Source organism: Notolepis coatsorum (assembly GCF_963971535.1).
Source record: "Notolepis coatsorum genome assembly, chromosome: 15".
Taxonomy (NCBI): domain Eukaryota; kingdom Metazoa; phylum Chordata; class Actinopteri; order Aulopiformes; family Paralepididae; genus Notolepis; species Notolepis coatsorum.
This window is the reverse complement of record NC_140179.1, coordinates 28,605,659-28,627,912: the sequence shown is the minus strand read 5'-3', so window position 1 is coordinate 28,627,912 and position 22,254 is coordinate 28,605,659. Positions and strand designations below refer to the sequence as shown.

General features: G+C 45.0%; 1 protein-coding gene across 1 annotated transcript in view; it reads right to left on the bottom strand.

Annotated features, from left to right (window-relative positions):
• The window catches only part of cradd (CARD and death domain containing adaptor protein), an 88,684-nt gene extending 68,993 nt beyond the window's left edge, over positions 1-19,691 (bottom strand). Inside the window, exon 1 of the mRNA XM_084330672.1 lies at positions 19,133-19,691. Within this exon, the coding sequence (XP_084186798.1) occupies positions 19,133-19,442 (310 nt within the window). The 5' untranslated portion in view covers positions 19,443-19,691. The remainder of the gene's footprint in view (positions 1-19,132) is intronic.
• Positions 19,692-22,254: the final 2,563 nt, after the last annotated feature.

Below are 22,254 nucleotides of genomic sequence, written 5' to 3'. Positions count from 1 at the left end.
TTAAGTCTCAAATAGGGATGGGCATAGATTTTCGAATAGTTGTTCAATTATAAAAAAAAAATGTAATAGTTTATGCAACTATCGTTTTGTCTTAAAAAAATCCTTTTGTTTTTACCAGCACCTACAATGTGTAGTGTATTGAGACTTTAAGAGGGGACCCTATTAACTGTTACGCCTACACTGTGTAGTGTAGTGTATTGAGAGGGGACCCTATTAACTGTTACACCTACACTGTGTAGTGTATTGAGAGGGAACCCTATTAACTCTTACACCGCTGAACGACATGCTGGGTACAGCTTGCTTTCGATTAGTAGTCAAAATAGTTCCAAGTGACGATCGAATATAAATTGTGAGTTTTGCCCATCCCTAGTCTCAAACAAATGTGTTTTCTGTTAACCACATTCAAACGATGTACCTAATTACAATTAGGAAGGTTCCTAGTTCTGTAGCAAGATGATGGGAAGCTTCCTTACATTTGAGACACAGCCATAGTAAATTAGGCAAATTTCTAGCTGCCTAAAATAATTAGGAATATCATATTTGTCAACATATTTGTAGTTATGGTCGCCTACTTCATTCAAATATAGGTGGTTATAATCTATTCCTAAATTGTGTTTAGCAGAGTTCTTAACTGGATTTGTAACCAGGATTTAAAGGGTTTAAGAGTGGATAAGACCTCAGCTTTACTAATCGTGGCACTTAACTGCATTCTTTGGCTCATTTCCCTAAAGTTATTTCCAGGAACAAAACCATTCAATTGAAAGTTACATTGTTGAGTCTTAAGATGTCTGTCTTTTGTTTTTACTTAATAGCGCATGTGAGATAATCACATAATTATTATTATTATTATTATGAACGTTGCATCACTGATGCTTGAAATGTGTGAACCTAGTGAAACAAAACGTTGCTACTATGTAACATCTCCAGTCTCTCTTTCTTCATCTTTCTTGTCTGTTCTCCCATCTGTCAACATGTGAAATATAATAATATTTCTGACTGTGCTTTAACACATTCGGGGCCATTGGGATGAGTCTAATTAATGTCAAGAGGACCGGGGAATGTAAACAAACGTGGGGCTGTTTGTACAGCTAAATCTATACTTTATAGTATTGCTATCTGTCCATTCTCATTGTCAATTGAGTCCATAAACCGTCCCTTCAAAATGGCTTAAAGGAAAAAAAATGCATCAATAGGTTCTCATTTTATAGCGCCGTGAATATAATCGTTATACGGGATTTGGGACTAGTATATTTTCTGGAAGGCTAGATATAGGGCTAATAGCTGCTAACGTTATATCCAATGGCATTTCCGTTTTACAGATGCTACAGAAATAACTCAAACTGCATATGATCGACACAATCCCAAAGCATGTATGCATGAAAGGGGGGGATGTCGTTTTTGATTATCGATTACCAATAACCATGTAAATGACCGCCAAGGGTCAAGATGCCTATCATCTTCATTATCAGTAAGCTTTAATTTACATTGGTCTAGATGATCAACTTTTCTTTATTAGTTTATAATATTAAACTTTCTATTTAAGAAACCCTGTGTTAATATCTCAGTTGCCGCTTGTGCATTTTCCTTTAGTGTCCACATGGGGGCAGAGCTCGTCTTTTCTATAGTATAAAGGTCACAAGATCCTGTTTGTTCTCAAGAGACCTGTCACTAATACAGGAAGTAACCAAGCGAGAACGTCGGAGCAGACAGCAAACTATATAAAGTACCAGGACCTTACTTCAGTAATTAACACCCCTTGGTAAAGCGGAATAAGGTACGTTGAACACTAAAATGTGTATTATTATTATTGGAGATGTCTATATTTTGCGTGTTGTAGACATGTAAAGTGGTGCACTGACTGATTCGGTTCTAATCAGAGCACCTGCTGCCGAACAAGTAACGTTAGTTATTAGTTTCCCTAAATGCCCTTTTGTTATGGAAGAAGAGTTCACCCTTGATATCGTTAAGTTCAAATGTTTGTTTGAACGCATTATGTGCTTTGTTGTGGTTCTGTGAACAATATAACTAATTGTGTATGTTATTTGTGTTTTTTGACTGTCATAGTTTTCACGGTGCAACCGGTGCAACCTGTACAAACACGGTGCAGCGACGACTACTAAAGAAAAGCTACAGTGCTGCTATGCTAAAATGCAAACACACCTAATCCAAGCTACAGGCTACACATCCAGAATCCAGCTAACTGAAATCTCCATTGATTTGATTTGATTTTTATTTAGTACATACAATTTATACAATAGTATAAAAACAAGGGGTACAAGGATAACATGAAAGTAAAAAAATAAAAATAGTCCACCGTTCGGCCACAGGGAACACTGCATTATAACGATAGCGCCCCTAAGAGGATCTGGCCGGTATTGCACTTTGTCGAATTCATAGAGTAGGGTAGATCTGCAGTGCCGCTCGGCGACCTTGAATAGGTTATTAAAATGGAATAAAAGCAATAACAACTTTATTTATCCGTGCCTCTGTCCACAACGGGTGGAATCGAAACACGGAGATATACGTCCTTGGGCGCCATTGTGTTAAAGGTCAAATCTATAATGTTGTCAAACAGCTAGCTGTGGGAAAAAGAGACACTCTTGCTCCGTTTCCATTTTATTTAAAAAAATTATTCTGATGTGCGAGTTGGATTTCAGTGGGTATAGGGTTGAGGGGTTGCTACTGCTGGTTACACCTCAGGTTCTGCCAGGAGAGGTCTGGAGAAATTCAAAGTATAATAAGTTATTAAACTTCAACCCACACATCAGACCAAAACAAAAAAGGAAACAAAGTGCAATACCAAGCGGGGCTCTTTTGCCTACTGAGGTCGCTTTTTGCCGGTATTACAGATTCTACCTTAAAAATACCCCTCCACTCAAAAACATGTTTCATTTCATGGTTAAGTCCACTTGGAATGTGTGACTTTGATTAAACAAATTGTTATTTGTGCAGAACCTGTCACCAGAGCTGTATGAAGTATGAATATGTCACAGGGGAGCATCTCCAAGATGAGCCACCCAAACAACTGCCTCTTTGCAAGGTCAGGCAAGTGCTACCGGAGTCTCATGGCCAGCACAGAGAGACTCAAAAGGAGCTTCTATCCCCAGGATATCAGGATGCTCAAACCCATCCATCTATATTCATTGCACACACATCCACATGCTAAGGCTGAGCCTGAATGTTCGAACGTTCGTTCGTTATGTTAACATTCAAATTCTAAATCTAAATTCAAAAAAAAAAAAGTTTAATTAAAAAAAATGTATGTTTCTTTTATGTGTCTATTCATTCTGTTTGAACCACTGTGGTTTTTCTTCACAGTTGCAGATAAAGATTAGGCTATACTGTAACTGAGGGGTACAATTCCCTGACTGTATTGTTAGATATGATATTTAATACCACTACCTCATGTACTTTAACTTCTGGCCACCCAGTACAAGATATAAGTATGATGAACACTTTCCCACCTGATGAAACGAACCAACACAAATGTACCAAATCGAAGGTTTAATACAGCAAAGGGTGTATACAACGATCACTTAATTACATTTATGATTTGAAATATGGAATATGCACTTTTATGGCAAATGAGTATTCGTAGGTAAATCAACATTGAATGTCCAATCTCTGGTTGCGCAGGGAGTAAGTATACAACCTGGAATATTTAGGAAAACGATAGCGATGGTACTTAAATGATTATAGCTGGATACACTAAGGGGGGGGGGGGGTCCCGCTGGTTGTAAGACAGTAGGAGGGGGGGGTTAGAGAAGCCGCTGGCGGTATCCCATCTGGCCGACGGTGTCTTGGGAGAATCCAAAGTCTTGGACACGGTGCCCACAGAACCTCGGACCGCAGACGAATACAGCTGGACCCTCTGTGGACGGTATCTGCCGGTCCACAACGGAGAGACGTGAGGCGACCTCACGTGTAGAGCGCCGTCTCACCTGGAGTCCTCTCCGGGGGGTAATTCCAACACTCAGCAGTGTTGGCCTTTATCCATGGAATAATCAAAGCACACAAAGCATAATCCAAGCCGTGGAAGGCTCGCCGTCGTCTGGGTAGAGTAATCCAATATACAGGTCCAGTCGCTCTTGGCCCGGAGCTCCTCGGATGCAATCACCACTAGGGGTCTGACCAGCCTGGTTAAGCGTCCAGATAACGTCAGGAACGATGGGGGTACTGATAACTGTAGAACTCTAACCGAACGATGCACCATACATAAATAGACTACTATTAGCTTAATAGAATACGTCCAACTCGACGGTATGGTGCCAAACTATGACCATTCAACTATTAATCTACACGATATCTCAATGCCTATTCTGGGCCAAGTAGGCCTTACTACACCGCACGTGCGTCGTGGGGAGGCTTTTGCGTCTGTCACTCTGTTGGAGGGTAAAGAACTGGACTAAAAGAAAGTTCTACTTTACTAGCGTCATATATATATGCGCTATGAACAAATAGTACCATTCGTATTTCGCCCGACATATTACTGCGCGGAACCGGGGGTTGCCTCGACATGTTAGGCGGCACGATTGAACTTGGACCTAGGGGTATGGCAACCTGGCGCCAGGTTCTCGTCCAATGGTAGAATGAACTATTATGGGCTGTTTAGTAGAAACGGGGATATTCAATGCATATTGTACAAGGAATATACAGGGGATATCAAACGATATACAAATACAATTAAATATATATATATAAATAAATATACATATTCGGTTTAATCTGATCCTTCACAACAGCCGCCCCCTAATTAGTCCCACCTAATTAGCTAAGCAGAGACAGATTAACCGCACTGTCTACCACTCAAGGTCCGCTGTAAGGGTCAGTCAACTCACAAAGTCATAGGGTCATGGTCATCATCGATAGTATCTGGGAGTCGGGGCAGTTCTATGAGCCTCGCCACGGGACGTGTGTAAGTGCGCCCTTGGACGAGTACTTCAGCTGCTCGGACCTTGCCATCGGCACCGGTGATCACTTTGCTTACGCGGCCGGCCGGCCACATAGCTCTGGGTAGCGACTGATCAATAATCATGACGACTGTTCCTTCTGTCAAATTGTCTCTCTCTTTTACCCACTTCTGGCGGGTCTGTAGAGACGGTAGGTAGTGAAGTAGGAAGCTGCTCCAAAACTTGTCAGCTAGTACTTGGCTGTACCTCCACATTCTTCGGCCGTTCGCTTCTTCAGGCCTGTACATTGTCTGGGGTAGCGCGGGGTCCAGCCGCCCCATTAGGAGTGTGTTGGGGGTGACTGGGTTGACATCTGCTACATCACTGGAGACGTAACCGAGGGGCTTTGAGTTCAATACTCCCTCGATCTCCGTGAGGACTGTCATTAGGACTTCCTCTGCCACAGTCTGGGCTCCGAGTACTGCGTACAGGGCTGTCTTTATAGAACGTACTTCTCGTTCCCAGGTTCCACCGAAGTGGGGTGCGTTCGGGGGATTAAACTGGAAGTCAATCTGGGATGGAGCGAGGTGGGTCTTAAGTTCTGGGCCCATAGCTTGGAAGCTCTCTCTCAGCTCTCTTTCTCCGCCTTTGAAGTTGGTCCCGTGATCAGACAACAATGTAGACGGTTTTCCTTTCCGTGATGTGAACCTCCGGAAGGCCATAAGGAATGAGTCTGTGCTCATGGTCGGAAGGAGCTCAATATGTATCGCTCTGGTGGTCATGCATTTGAATACAATACCCCACCGCTTCTCGGTGCCTCTTCCTCTCTTTATATACAACGGGCCAAAGCAGTCCATGCCTGTGGAGTGGAATGGCTTGTCGCCGATTCGGAGGCGACAGGGGGGTAAGTCAGCCATCCGTGGTATGCTGGGCTGCGCGCGCCACTTACGGCAGTCTAGACAGGTTCGCTGGAAGCGCCGTACTGCTTCTCTCCCTTGCAATATCCAATAACGACGTCTGATCTCCGCGAAGACTCTCTCTGCTCCTGCGTGGTGTACATCCTCGTCGTATTTCTTTATGATCAGCTCTGTGACCTTGTGTCGGCTGTTCAAGACGATCGGGTACTTAATGTCATCTGGTAGATCGGGGGCTCTCCGCAAGCGACCACCCACTCTGATGAGATTATGTGCGTCACTCTCTGGTGCCAGGTGAATCAGTCTGCTGTCTGATGGGACGGGGTTTCCTCCCTGTAGACAGTCTAGCTCATCGGGGAACGAGTCTCTCTGGGCTCGTTGTAGTAGAAGAAGTTCTGCTTCTTCGTAGTCAGCTGCTGACATGTCAGTGGTGGACTGAGTCTCTGGGTGGTGCCGCAGGAATGTTCTTTGTTGCGCACTCTCTAGGGTAATGCAGTCATCTATGTTGGGGTCTGTGGAGGCGACAGTGCTCAGTCCACAGAACATAGGCTTCTTGTTCTCAGCCTCCTCGTTACTTGCTTCCCTCGGGGTGGGCGTAGGCCAATCTCCTTCCGGGAGCTTGAGGAATGCTGGTCCGTCACTGTAGATGTTGCGACGGGTTAGGTCATCCAGGGACATTCCCCGGGTGATGACGTCAGCTGGGTTGTGTTTGGTGTCCACATACCGCCAGCTTGCTTCTTCTGTTAATTCTTGAATCTCGGTGACTCTGACTCCCACGAAGACTTTGTATCTGCATGAATCAGACTTAATCCATGTGAGTACTGTCGTGGAATCTGACCACAAGATTGTTCTATGCACCGGAATGGTGAGTTCACGTTGGATTAACGTGGCTAGATGCGCTCCTGCGAGGGCTGCGCAGAGCTCTAGACGTGGGATAGATTGTTGCTTACGTGGGGCTATTCTTGAGCGGGCCAGTATGAAAGCAGTGTGTATCTTTCCTCCCATCTCTTGGGCACGCAAATAGGCAACCGATCCGTAGGCTACTTCGGAGGCGTCGCTGAAGACGTGTAGCTCAATCTCGCATGTCTCTGGCCTCACTGTGGATGGGAAGTAGCTGCGGCGTATATTGACACCTGGGAGTGAGCGGAGTTCCGTCTCCCACTCTCTCCATGTTGAGGCAAGGTGTGCGGGTATTGGGTCGTCCCAGCCCTGGTCCTTGTCCCATAGTGCTCGTACAATCATCTTTGCCCTGGTGGTGTAAGGTAGAATACATCCCAACGGGTCATATTGTCTGGCGAGTGTTCTGTACACACTCCGTCTGGTGGTCGGTATCGCCGCCGACCTTCCTTGCTCTGGAGCTAAGGGTTTGTGTCTATAGTGGAGCGAGTCTGTTTTGAAGCGCCAGACTAGTCCTAGTGTCATTTCTTGGGCTTCTCCTGGGATTGTCGCCATCCAGGTCTCGCTGCTGGCAGCCTTGTCTGCGGAGGAGAGGCTGCGCAATACTTGCGGGTCACTGCTGGCCCACTGCCTGAGATCAAAGCCGCCTTTGATTAGGGAGGCGCGTAACTTGATTAGGAGAGCCTCGGCTTCTTCTTGGGTCGAGACGCTTTGTAAACAGTTGTCCACGTAGAAACTGTTCTTCACACTGTGTTGGACCTCTTCATCTGCTGCTGGGTCCTCTGTGACGTGTTTCTGTAGTGCAAACAATACTGGGGGGTCGCTGCTGGCCTGCTGCCGGAGATCAAAGCCGTCTTTGATCAGAGAGGCGCGGAGCAGCGCTCGGCGTCGCCAGTCAGTTTTCTTCTCGACATGCTGCAGGAGTGTGGTGTCTCCTGCTGTCACTCTGGAGTGGAAGCAGCTAGTGGCTGCTGTTCGGTTGAGAGATTTAGCGAGGGGGCCTTGTAGGGTCCACCCTAGGCGGGTCTCGACTGCTGCAGGACAGCCTCGGGGGCCTGTATGGACCCGGTCAATCGGGACTATGAGTTCTGCATGGTCGGAGCCTATCAACAGGGTCGGGGTAGCGCCGTCTATGAGCGGGATAGGTAATTGGCGCAGGTGCACATATTTATCCATCAACTTGGTGACAGGGTAGGTGTACTGCGATAGTCCTATTTCTTGGCTGGTGAAAGCATTTGTGATCTTGTACCGTCGCTCTGGCTGCCCGTTGGCTGCGATAGTGAAGGAGACATTCTCGCCCTTTATCGTCTTTAAATCTCTTCTTATTGTCCGAATCGTCATTTCGTTCTTGCTCCCCCGCAGTCCCAGCTGGGTCGCAGCGGAGGCGAGCAGAAGGGTCTTCTCTGACCCGTCATCAAGGACGGCGTAAGTGTCCATGACTTTATCTTGGTAGCTCAATGTCACACGGACTACCTTTAAGAGCACTTGAGCTCCGTTGCTGCTGGCGGGGTCAATGTACATGACACTTGCCTTGGTGCCGCTCCGTGGTGCAGGTATAGGCCGTCTTCCGTTACTATCGTGTAGTATATCTAGATGGGCTCCATCGCACCGGCTGCACCTTTTCTTTAGGCGGCATTCGGCTGCCATGTGGGGCCGCGCACATCGATAACAGCGCCGGTTGGACTTTATCCATTGGCTCACTTCTTCTGCATTCATCTTTGTGAATGAGTCACATTGTGACAGCCAGTGTTCTTTCTCACAGTAGGGACACGCTATCTTCCACTTCTCCTTTCTCGAGGGGGTGCTGTGACTCCTACTGCTCGGTACTGACTCTGATTGGTGCATGACAGTCACCGATCTTCTTCCATCATTTATTCTCCTGGGTCCCTCTCTGGAGCTTGGCGTGCTCCGCCCGAAGGTGTCCAGTCGTAAGCTGCTGACCTCTCTCGCCAGGAAGTCGGCTAGATCAAGGAGGGATGGCTCGGGGCCGTCGGGATCGCGGTAGTCCCTCTGCCGCCGAAAGCGCTCCTGTCTTGCGGGTGGCAGCTTCTCCAAAATCCTCTCAACGTTAGAGTTGGCGTATAGCTCATGCATGCCCTTCTCCCGTTGAGCTCCCAGCATCCCCACCAGGGACTGCACTTTGATTGACAGGTCGTCTAGTGAGCGATTGTCTGTGGCTGGGGGTAGGCGGTCAATATGCCTTATCTCCTGGATTACGTAATCCCATATACGTCCAAGGTACAAGGGCAAGGGCCGCTGTGTATGGGGTCGAGGAGGTAGCATAGGCTAGCGCTATATTGTGCGCTCGCGGTACTTTCAGGTGCTTCAGTAATATTGCATACTTGTGGCGTTCATCAGCGACATCCACCATCATTGTCTCTAAGCACATCCGGAGCTCCGTGTACTGTGCTCGACTCTCATAGGCAAAGTCTGGGAATGACGGCGTGGCGTTGTATGACGCCGTGGATGGCTGATACATCGGCGAGCGTTGGGGGAGAGACCTCCTGGGCGAGTCCCCTCTTGCGCCTCGCTGTGGGCTGGTACTGGCAGGGTACCATGGCCCGCTGGTCCAGGTACTGTTCCTCGGGGCTGGTTGTGCGTCGTGCTCACCCGTGAATAGAGTCGGGGGTCTGTAGCGCAGTGCCGCGGGGGTATAGCCTGGACTGTATGGGACCTCCTGGTCCGGTGGAGTACTGTGCTGTCGTCGGGCTTGGTTCTCCTCTTCTCCCTCTTCTTCCTCTATCAGATCTTCCAGATCTTGTAATCGTTTATTTAGCTTCTCCGCAGTGTATGCCGCTCCTTCCTTGTAGCTGGGTCTCGCTTGGACCGGTATGGGAAGGGGGTCTGCGGGGGGTCTAGACTCGGTCTGTTGGTCAAGTTCAGGGTCGCTTGCTCGTTGTGGTGACGCTGCTCTTGACTGTTGTCTCGACGAGTTCCTTGAGCCCCTGGCGGAGGGAGAGGGAGTTGTCCTTTTGATCAGCTGCTCTATTAGTTGCGCTTGTAGTCTGTCGCGCTCTGCGTCTCTTTGGGTACCGGCAGCGGCGCGCTGGGCGTCGGCGGCGGCGCGCTCTGCTTCTCTTTGGGCACCGGCAGCGGCGCGCTGGGCGTCGGCCCGGTCTCTTGCCATATTCTCTTCCATCTGGAAGCGTCTCATCTCCAGATGTGTGCGCTGTTCTTCGCTCCGTTGCTGTGCTTGGAGGTGTTCGCGCTCGCTGGTCGCCTGTGCTTGGAGACGTTCGCGCTCGCTAAGCGTCTGTGCTTGGAGCCGATCGCGTTCGGTAGAGGCTGTCAGGCTGACGAGGAACGCCTGTTGTAGTATCCTCTCCGCTTCGCTGGGGGAAGGTGGTTGTGGAGGTGAGCCGCTCCTGCGTGAGCCGCTCCTGGGGGTACTCGTTGGGGAGTCCTGGAGCTCTAGTTCCTCGGCGCTCTCCTCCTCTTCTTCCGTGCAGAGTTCTCTCTCTGTAGGGTTGTCTTCCTCCCGGGGCTGTTCGGGGACTACTTCTTGAGTAGTGGCGGGGGGTAAAGGCATGTCAATTCCCTCCTGGTCCCCACCGTGAGCTTGGTCAGTTACATTAGGACCTACTAGGGGCTCTGTGGTCGGGGAAACCTGGTCGTTAAGGTCAGACATAATTTTACTTTCTACTTTTACCGCGTTTACCGTTTGTCGAAGGCTAGGTAGTTGACTGACAGTGTAAGCCTCTAAGTACTGAGGTGTCTGTCGTCTGCGCCGCGGGCGTTCTAGGTTAGGAGGATCGTTTCGTGGAGTATTCATCATAGGCCATTTCGATATTAATAACACTATATTAATATTACACTAGTTACCATCCGGCTCGAAGGACCAATTGTAACTGAGGGGTACAATTCCCTGACTGTATTGTTAGATATGATATTTAATACCACTACCTCATGTACTTTAACTTCTGGCCACCCAGTACAAGATATAAGTATGATGAACACTTTCCCACCTGATGAAACGAACCAACACAAATGTACCAAATCGAAGGTTTAATACAGCAAAGGGTGTATACAACGATCACTTAATTACATTTATGATTTGAAATATGGAATATGCACTTTTATGGCAAATGAGTATTTGTAGGTAAATCAACATTGAATGTCCAATCTCTGGTTGCGCAGGGAGTAAGTATACAACCTGGAATATTTAGGAAAACGATAGCGATGGTACTTAAATGATTATAGCTGGATACACTAAGGGGGGGGGGGGGTCCCGCTGGTTGTAAGACAGTAGGAGGGGGGGGTTAGAGAAGCCGCTGGCGGTATCCCATCTGGCCGACGGTGTCTTGGGAGAATCCAAAGTCTTGGACACGGTGCCCACAGAACCTCGGACCGCAGACGAATACAGCTGGACCCTCTGTGGACGGTATCTGCCGGTCCACAACGGAGAAACGTGAGGCGACCTCACGTGTAGAGCGCCGTCTCACCTGGAGTCCTCTCCGGGGGGTAATTCCAACACTCAGCAGTGTTGGCCTTTATCCATGGAATAATCAAAGCACACAAAGCATAATCCAAGCCGTGGAAGGCTCGCCGTCGTCTGGGTAGAGTAATCCAATATACAGGTCCAGTCGCTCTTGGCCCGGAGCTCCTCGGATGCAATCACCACTAGGGGTCTGACCAGCCTGGTTAAGCGTCCAGATAACGTCAGGAACGATGGGGGTACTGATAACTGTAGAACTCTAACCGAACGATGCACCATACATAAATAGACTACTATTAGCTTAATAGAATACGTCCAACTCGACGGTATGGTGCCAAACTATGACCATTCAACTATTAATCTACACGATATCTCAATGCCTATTCTGGGCCAAGTAGGCCTTACTACACCGCACGTGCGTCGTGGGGAGGCTTTTGCGTCTGTCACTCTGTTGGAGGGTAAAGAACTGGACTAAAAGAAAGTTCTACTTTACTAGCGTCATATATATATGCGCTATGAACAAATAGTACCATTCGTATTTCGCCCGACATATTACTGCGCGGAACCGGGGGTTGCCTCGACATGTTAGGCGGCACGATTGAACTTGGACCTAGGGGTATGGCAACCTGGCGCCAGGTTCTCGTCCAATGGTAGAATGAACTATTATGGGCTGTTTAGTAGAAACGGGGATATTCAATGCATATTGTACAAGGAATATACAGGGGATATCAAACGATATACAAATACAATTAAATATATATATATAAATAAATATACATATTCGGTTTAATCTGATCCTTCACAACATATACACTAATATTATAGTATTAAAAAAAACTTTATATTCATTAAAGAAAGGTGATTTAATAAAAAAAAGAGACAAATTTAATCAGATTAATCACTTTATTCAAATTGAGGATTTAGTTTGAGGATATTAAAAAAATTAAATTAAAATTAAAACTTTGAATTTTATTATTATTATTTTTTTTTTTTAATTAAAAACGAAGGTTCAAATGTTCGTTCGTAAAACCCTGACGAAGTTCGAATCCCAAAAACAGGCTTCGGGGACAGCCTTACCACATGCACACACTCACTTTAAACACTCACCTTTAACCCTTTGGTTGCCATTCACGAGAATTCTCGTTTCTGTGGCCCAGCGGTTGAGTGCCGGAAACGAAGATTCTCGTTTCCGTTTTGTTTTTCCTTTTTTTCCGATATTAACCCATTAACTCTCCCTGAACGTCAGCAAAACAAAAGAGATGATTGTGGACTTCAGGAGGTCGGGGGTCAAGGACTACAGCCCCCTCAGCATCGACGGGGCACCGGTTGAGAGAGTGAACAGTTTCAAGTACCTCGGAGCCCACATATCCGAGGACTTGACATGGACCACACACATTGACAGTGTTGTGAAGAAGGCACGACGATGCCTCTACTTCCTCAGGCGCCTAAGGAAGTTCCAAGTCAGTCAGAAGATCCTTAGGAACTTCTACTCATGTACAATAGAGAGCATCCTGACTGGCAACATCACCTCCTGGTTTGGGAATAGCACTGCACAAGACCATAGCAGACTACAAAGAGTGACACGTTCAGCCGAACGCACAATTGGAGGGGGGCTTCCCACCCTCCAGAACATTTACAACAAGCGGTGCAGGGGGAAGGCGAAGAGAATCATCAAGGACTCCAGCCACCCGAACAACTGCCTCTTTAAACTGCTGCGGTCAGGCAAGCGATACCGGAGTCTTAAGGCGAGCACAGAAAGACTCAGAAGAAGCTTCTATCCCCAGGCCATCAGGCTGCTCAACGAACAATAAACACTATGCAACAACCATCAATTGCACATAGCAGCACACACACCCACACGCACACACTCACTTAAACAAACAAACAACACACTGCAGCACCCACTCTCCACACTTTAGATCACACAAACACACTTTATATTTATTGATAAAGGATTTGCACTACAACTCGTACACCTACTGTAAATTGTACCTAAATTGTACCTCATCCCATTTCTGTGCTTTGCACTATATAGTATTGTATATTAGTACACTGCATAGTATATTGTTATATGGTAACTCAGTTACGTCTATTATGCATCGAACATTGTACATATGTCTATACTGAACACTGTGACCTCATTTTTTACTTCTAATTTACATGCTATACTATGTTATTTTATTTCATACTTATCTTGTCTTGCACAGTCTCTGGAGCGTAACAGTAAGAAGCATTTTGTATAAAAGTATTCTGTACTTCTGTATGACAACTATTAAAGAAACTTGAAACTTGAAACTTGAACTTCTTTGCCAGGCATTGTACCCTTCTTATACCATCCTCTGAGAGCTCTATTTGTCTATGGAGCAGCGTTTCCGTTAGCCGGTAATTACCGGTATTTGACTGGCAAAATCTGTTGAAGTCCGACATATTTAATCTCTCCGGTCTTAATGTCCGGTGAAAATAATTCCCTCCAAGCACAATTTGATTATTTGAATTGTATTAAAATAGGCTAAAATTAAATAGCCTATTCGATGAACGAAACAATCATTACATTTGTTTCATCGTTGCTTCACCAAGCAGGTATAATAATGTTGTCAGCGAGAGCTTAGTGCTGGGTTTTGCGAGTACATGTGTAGCTGCAGAGCCGGAGCAGCAGCGGCACAGTGCAGTACTCCAATTCAGCCATTGGCAATTCAGCTGTTGGGTGGGGGGCGCTGTTGAGCGGTCCCCAGATAGAGCCAAAAAACAGCTGAATCTGCTGCTCTGCAGCGCCATACTCTTTGCAAATAAGTCGTTGCGAGGTGGAGAGAGTCATCACGCAAACCCACGATAATGTTGCCGTCTCTCTCTGCCAAATTTCTCAGTTCTTCGCTTGATATAATTAATACAAATGTCCAATATAACGGAATTCGTTAGCTCATAAAAATGTGATTATAACAGACTGCTGTTTATTATTGTATACTGTATTAATGTCGGGCGACTGCCCACAGACACCTATTTGATTTAAAGTCGGCAGCAGCACGGAGTCTCTGGACTTATTTTATTTGGAATATAATGATTGTATACGCAAAAGTAGCCTAGTTTTAAGTTAAAATATTATAAATCTACATGCCTTGAGGATGTCAATTATTTTTAAGCTCAATAAACTCTGACCGGAATTTCTCTCATTTGACCGGTAGATTTAAATCTACCGGACCCTGAGACCGGCAACAATTTTTTCTAACGGAAACCCTGCTATGGAGATGTTCACCTACTTTGCAGGGCTATAACTTTTTAAATTGTATTGCTAAATTGACATTACTATGGCCCATTCAACATCAATTATCTATCGTTCAGTATGTGGGAACGTTATACTTTTTCATTCACACATTCATACAAAAATACGGTCTAGAGTATGAATATGTTTTTATCGTTTTCTGCAGTATTTCATAGAACGTGAGTTATAGCCATTTATGCATATATTAGATCATCAAATGCAGTTTGATAGCGATTGACGTCAGATAAAAAAATTTCAATTGTACAAGGTCCTAAACGTCATGACTCATCATCTGCTGGTGACCGGAGGGGGGGGGGGGGGGGGGGGGGGGGTCGTTTATAATGCAATGACCGACGTTAAATGATTCATGTCGTATGAGTGATATATAGATCATAGCAGTTTGTATGGATAATAATCAAAAACGCTGAAACTCACCGCAGCTTCCTCGTAGCAATGGGGGATGATACTGGAGCAAAAAGATCGCTATTATGGGATGTTGATCTATGCACTCCATTTCCAGGTTGTATAATACTATATATGTCCAAATAATGTTGTTTATCGAGTTATGGCAACGGATCGATTATCCAGTGTGTCCAGATGGAGTCCCGCGAGCGATAGCGAGTGGCGGACGGAATAGGGGTGACACCAAGCACTTCCGGCCCCACTTCCGGTTTGGCAACTCGCCGATCGGCCACCAGGTGGCAGTATTGAAGCGCTGGAGAGTTGAGTGGAGATCTACAGCACCAGTCATGACTCCGTGGGTGAAATGTGAATACCATGACGAAAATTTGAAATATTGATCTCGATGACGGCGTAATCCGTCATTGGCAGATTAAGCATGGCGAGGAATGACGTCTTAATCAGTCAATGGCGGAGAATGGGTTAATATCCTATTTCATGTCCACAGAGCTGTATTTTGGCTGGAACAGGCATATTGGGACTCCGAAGGTACCGGCCAGATCCTGGTAGTGGCGCTGTCTCGATAATGCAGTAACCCCTGTTGCAGAACTGGTGTCACACTGACAATGCTCCGGGCGGACTTTTCTGTTAGCCTGAAGCGAGGGCTTCACAAGATCGCATGGAATACTTTTTGGGATGCCGGATTCATTATGCTGTATAGCGTTATGGCGTGTGCCAAATGGATTTATGATCTACCAGATGGCGATCAAATAATTGGAAAATAATTTTTGGAATCCAACCGGCCAAAGGTAAGAGTAATTTGACGTCAATTTCAGCTTGATCGTGCAAGGATTTCATAGCCATACCCCAGTTCAGTGTATGTTGTGGTAATAACTAATGCCGTTATTGGCAATCAATTAATCACAAACGACCCCCCCCCGCCCCCCCCAATCACGCATTCATGATGGAACATAATACCGATCATATGCATTTGGATTTTTAACTGTAGCGTGTGTAGGGACGAGACGCCAATTAGCATTGCGCCTTATAAATTGCCTCACAGGAATGATCCCAGATCATTCCGATATAACACTCATATTCACCACGGTATAAAACGGGAACGAATCGATGGAAAAAATATTTCTTTATGGCATATTGAACGGAAGGTTCATACTGTCAATTGACAATGATATTGGATCCATAGCTATAATATTAAATATAGGGTTAGCTCTACAAACAAGGTGACCGTTTACATAGGGTTAATGGGTGGCATGAGTTTATGCACTTCCCGGAAGGGGCGTGGCACCCAATGTGTTAACATTCACTTTAGACACTACACCATATTTTATCTATTTATTATAAAAAGATTTGCACTACATCCATACCTCATTTTTGCATTTTGCATTACAAAAGGTTTGCATTTTGTACTTAAGGAGTTAAGGGATTGATTGATTGAAAACTTTATTAACAGATTGCAGAATGGGTACAGTATAGGGGTGCACCGATGTATCGGTCGGGTATCGGTATCGGCCGATAAGTGCCTTGTTGACTGCTCGAATGTGCTCGAATGTGCCGATGGCAGTAGCCGATAAATATCCATCAATTTGTGTCGCGTCAAAAGGCAAAACGCGTCGCGACCTGCACAACGCCGCCCCCGGCCCCCGTTCTTTCAACCTAAAAGTGCACTTTCTTCAACCTCGAAGTAAACAAATCACAGAACAGTAGCCAGTTAGTAGGTATCAACGTGAGCTCCCGGGACGGTAGCTAGTTAGCTAGCACCATCCAGGCATCAACGTGAGCTCCCTGGACGGTAGCTAGTTAGCTAGCACCATCCAGGCATCAACGTGAGCTCCCGGGACGGTAGCTAGTTAGCTAGCACCATCCAGGCATCAACGTGAGCTCCCGGGACGGTAGCTAGTTAGTTAGCACCATCCAGGCATCAACGTGAGCTCCCGGGACGGTAGCTAGTTAGCTAGCACCATCCAGGCATCAACGTGAGCTCCCGGGACGGTAGCTAGTTAGCTAGCACCATCCAGGCATCAACGTGAGCACCCGGGACGGTAGCTAGTTAGCTAGCACCATCCAGGCATCAACGTGAGCTCCCGGGACGGTAGCTAGTTAGTTAGCACCATCCAGGCATCAACGTGAGCTCCAGAGACGGTAGCTAGTTAGTTAATAACGTTATATAGTTAGTGTTACACGTTCAATATAACATCAGCATATTATTTACCCGAACACAGCAAGTAAGCAAGGCATTACTCCGTTCATAGCTCAGTTCCATTCCGTTGCTCATTCCGTACCCAACTACCCATTCTGCAATCTGTTAATAAAGTGTCAACCAGACAAATGTATAGAAAGGCTTTGTTTTATTATAACATTTGTTGCAGTAAAATCATTATGTCTCATTTGGTCATGCTGTGGAGCGCTGGTCGGCGGGCCGGGCAGCTAACGTATTAGCTACGTTAAGTTTGTTGTGCTCTCGAGTCGCAAGCAGATCAATGGCGGCATGCCCGAAAGTAGAAAATGAATAAACGCTTGCCGATTGGTGGTAAGAACAGCAGGAGGTGGGTGCTAGCGGTGTGGCGTAATTGGCCGAATCGACTGTCAATCAAAATGGTTCTATTGCATTGGCTGAGAGCTCTGGTTGAGAGAATAGTATCCATCTGCAGGCCGCCAGACGATACTGGGAGAGGGATAGTGCTACATGGCATGGTGGAATTAATACCATAAACATATTTCTTGATGTTTCCTTTTTTTTAAGTAAGTAAAGAGGCCTACAAATACAAACATACACATACAAATATACAGTAGTTTCATTTAAAAAATAAAAAATACAAAAAAAATAAAAAATTTAAAAAATTACAAATACTTATTTTTTGCCACAAGTATCGGTATCGGCCGATTGTGTTAGTTGAACAATCGGTATCGGTATCGGTGGCCAATTTTCATATCAATGCATCCCAGTACAGTACAGCTCAATACATACAATTGTTAAGGGGATGCAGACCAGAGAAAGACTTTCGTCTTGTTTACATCAGGGTCCCCCATTTTCAATTCATCATATGACACACACGACATACAGATAGACAGTACTGCTACATCTATACATTTATGACATACCAGATTTGCAAATACAGTACTGTTTGTGATACTAAAAAAAATCCAGAAAGAGTGTATATACATTTGACATAGAAGCTGTACATTGGAGGAGGTTGGGTAGGTGGGGTGGGGTTGAGTGGGGCTGTACATTGGAGGTGGGGGGGGGGGGGGGCACTGTGTACATTGGAATACTGACATACATTTGACATAGAAACTGTACATTGGAGGAGGTTGGGTAGGTGGGGACCGTGGGTGGGGCTGTACATTGGAGGTGGGGGGGGGGGGGGGGGGGGGGTTGGGTATGGGGGGGGGGGGGGCACTGTACATTGGACTACTGACTGACAAGGCCATACTTGGTCTTTACTGTACAACTGGGTTAGGACATTTGTAGGGGCCAGTTTCGAATTGCAGTCTCCCGTAGGTGTTCTTTGAGAGTGTTTTTGCAAGTGGGTAGTGATTCACATTCCTTTACAGCTTTGGGTAGGGCGTTCCACATTGATGTGGCATAATTGCGAAACGTGTTTAGTCCCTTGTTTGAGCCGAATCTGGGTTTTACATGATTTGTATGATTTTTAACATATATGACATACAGATAGACAGTACTTCTACATCTATACATTTATGACATACCAGATTTGCAAATACAGTACTGTTTGTGATATGAAAAGAGTCCAGAAAAAAATAGTATATACATTTGACGTAGAAACTGTACATTGGGGGAGCTCCCGTAGCTCACCGCATATCTCGGCGCTATTTCTGCGTCGGGGAAAACCGTGCTCGTCACGGATCTGGGGGACACAAGTTCGATTCCCGGACCCGCCGTCATTTCTCAGAATGTCTTCCCCTGCTCTACATCCCATTTCAACCTGTTTCTAGTCTAAAAAATACATTTGAGGGGGAAGAAACTGTACATTGGAGGAGGTTGGGTAGGTGGGAGGGGGAAGAAACTGTACATTGGAGGAGGTTGGGTAGGTGGGAGGGGGAAGAAACTGTACATTGGAGGAGGTTGGGTAGGTGGGGTGGGGGTGATTGATTGATTGATTGATTGAAAATGTTATTAACAGATTGCAGAATGGGTACAATACAGTACGGCTCAATACACATTACACACAATTGTTAAGGGGATGCAGACCAGAGAAAGACTTTCGTCTTGTTTACATCAGGGTACCCCATTTTCAATTCATCATAAGGGGTAGGTGGGGAAACTGTACATTTAGAGTGGATCTTCCCTTTAAAGGCTCACCTGTTGAACACTGCGCAGTGGGTGGATGAGGAGAGTCTAAATCCTGCAGCATCACGTCTCTCATCCAAGTGAACTCCTCCTCCAGAGACATGAGGAATGTGTTGAAGGCTCTTGGACCTCGGGTAGGCAGGATATCAAGCATTCTCAACGCTTTCCTCTTGTTGCTCGTTTGGGATTCAATGTCCTCGACGTGACTCGCCGTTAAGACGTCCTCCTGGTAGAGAAACGGAACAACAGTATCGCTCACTAAAAGCTGGTTCGACAGGTCCAGTCTGTGTTTCCTGAGTATGTCTTTGTGTGCGGGGTCCATGGTTTATGAACCTCGGAGCGTCAACCCCCCCATGACCATGATAGGAGAAGCAGAGCAGACGACGAGTAACCTTCACGTTGATAACTTTGACAAATTCGCTGATATTTTTAGTCTTTGTGTCTTGTGTTGACAAAGAGCAGCCACTTTGAATGCACATAACGAGCTGTCATCGCTTTACTTTGTCATGGTGATAATAAGTAATCAAACTGGAAACAGTCAGGACGACGACAACTTGAACAAGCAAAACAAACAACAGCCCCGAATCGACGTAGCTCCTTATTAGGTCCGACTGGAAACCTGGAAAGCGGAACTACCGTGCATAAACATAGTAGTAGTAGTAGTAGTAGTAGTAGTAGTAATAGTAGTAGTAGTAGTAGTAGTAGCAGTAGTAGTAGTAGTAGTAGTAGTAATAGTAGTAGTAGTAGTAGTAGTAGTAGTAGTAGTAGTAGTAGTAGTAGTTTTATTCAGTCATCATCACACAATACAATATACACCATCATTTAACGATATTTGATTTTGACAGTGACTGAAAAGGTACAGACCGAAGCATAATGCTTATATATGCCTGTCATATATTTCTAACAAAAATTAAGACTCCGAATTCGAAACAGTATTCTAAAAGAAAATAGCAAAAAAAACAGTATTATTCACCCTTAGTTGTAGTTTTCAAAAATAGCTTTACAAACCATTTTCTTAAAAACCAAAAGCGAATTACTCATTCTTAACTGTAGGATATCAGCAGTGTTCCACAAGTTAACCCCAATAATAGAAATGCACCTCATTTTAATCCCTTTCTTAGCTTTTTGAACAGTGAATTTACAAATATCTCTCAAATCATATTTTCTTTCATGTATTGAAAAAAACCTTTGCACCCCGTGACCTACACCTCTAAGTTTAACTATTTGGTATAACGCTAACTCATATAATTCCATCATTCAGTTGAGAGGAAATTTTCAGAATGAATGGCATCCTCTTTGTTCCATACTCATTTACTGGCTTTGATTTGATATCATATTGAAGATTAACTTTATTCTCCACTACCAAATACTAATTTGAATAATTCCCATTATGTTCTTGTGCCCCAGGATAGTTCAGTCAGGATTTGTGAACATGCGCCACTGCCTCCAAAAGCTAGTCAGAAAGAGAATCCTCCAGAACCCTCAAATCTGTGATGTAACCTCGGATTAGAAATCTGTGGCTGCCCCATAGACAATGAATAGGGTTCTGATTTAAAATGTTTGTGAGCTCTTACACCCAAATTAGGTTTTAATTCTGCTTCAGACCGTCTAGCAATGCTAGAATGTAAACCTCATTAGGTTGTAAGTAGGGATGCTCGATATTGGCTTTTTTACTGATACCGATATTCCGATATTGTCCAACTCTTAATTTCCGATACCGATATCAACCGATATCAACAGATACCGATATATGAAGGGTTTCCCCGTCCAAAAAACTGAATAATTTCAGGTAACTAATAATTTCACTGGATATATATATAACAAATATTGTTATTGTTTTTTTTTTTTTTAAACCGATACCGATATTTTCCGATATCACATTTTACTGCCGATATCGGCCGATAATATTGGACATCCCTAGTTGTAAGAACTCAAACAAAAAGTCAAAGCTCCATTCATTGTCTGAAGCAGCCCCATATTTTACATCCCAGTGACATCACTGATTGGAGGGTCCGCTCTCTGATTTATAGCTTTAGGAGAGAGTCAAGGTCACCTTTATTTATATAGTGCATTTAAAATCAAACGAAGTTGCACCAAAGTGCTTCACAGTACAAAGAAATGGACAAATACAAAGTACAATATATAATGCACGAGTCAATGCAATACAATAAATACACTAAATAGTCACAACAGGACCAGGGATGTATGGCTTAACAAGCCTCAAAAAGCCAATGAAAACAAGTGAGAGAATGAAATACAGACTGAACTGTCCTGGGACACAGGAAGACATGTGCATTCTTAAAATGGGTGGCATTCCCCTTTAAAAAATTATCCTAGGGTATGAAACAAAAATCTATTTTATATTATTTAGACTAGATCCCCAAAATGATTGGAAGTGATTAGTGAATGAGGAGCCCGACACCTGGAGGGATGGTGGTGTTGACAGCGGACGACAGGGACAGCAGTTGCTAGCGTACTTGTTGATGCACTTAGATTGAGGTAAGACTGCTGGAACAGGACACATTCTACTAAAGTGAAATATCCTGTTAAAGGGGCACGTCAACATTACAGTGAATGTACCTACCGCCTTCTCCAGAGTCAGACAAGAAGATAGATACCAATTTCCTCTCTGTGCGTTCAGTAGAAAGCTATCTGGCTGCAAGCTAGCCTAGCTTAGCACAAATTAATGGAAACGGATACGGACCACTAGCCTAGCTTAAAACTCCGGGAGATGTGTTTTTGACAAGCAGCTAGGCTAGCTGGTCCATATCCGCTTCCATTAATTTTTGCTAAATTAGGCCTTTAAGGCTTCTCCTATTCATTCCTATTGGAGGTTCCTATTCTCTCTCTAATTTTATTTACGTGTGCGTGTGTGCTACCCCCATTACATTCCTACATTTCATATTGAAGAAGAGTAAACTGGTCTTCATCAGATTACTAGACTGCATACATATGCAGTCATATAGTCGCTGATATAATTATAATAATTGATACATTTGCATGAACCATAAAAGGCTGTGCTTCAGCATGCCATATGCACAAGAACACGTTAGTTTAGTTTACTCAGTTTATTTGATGAGGGACAGTGCATATCAATCAACAGTTTATACATTTATAAATGAATACAAGTTAAA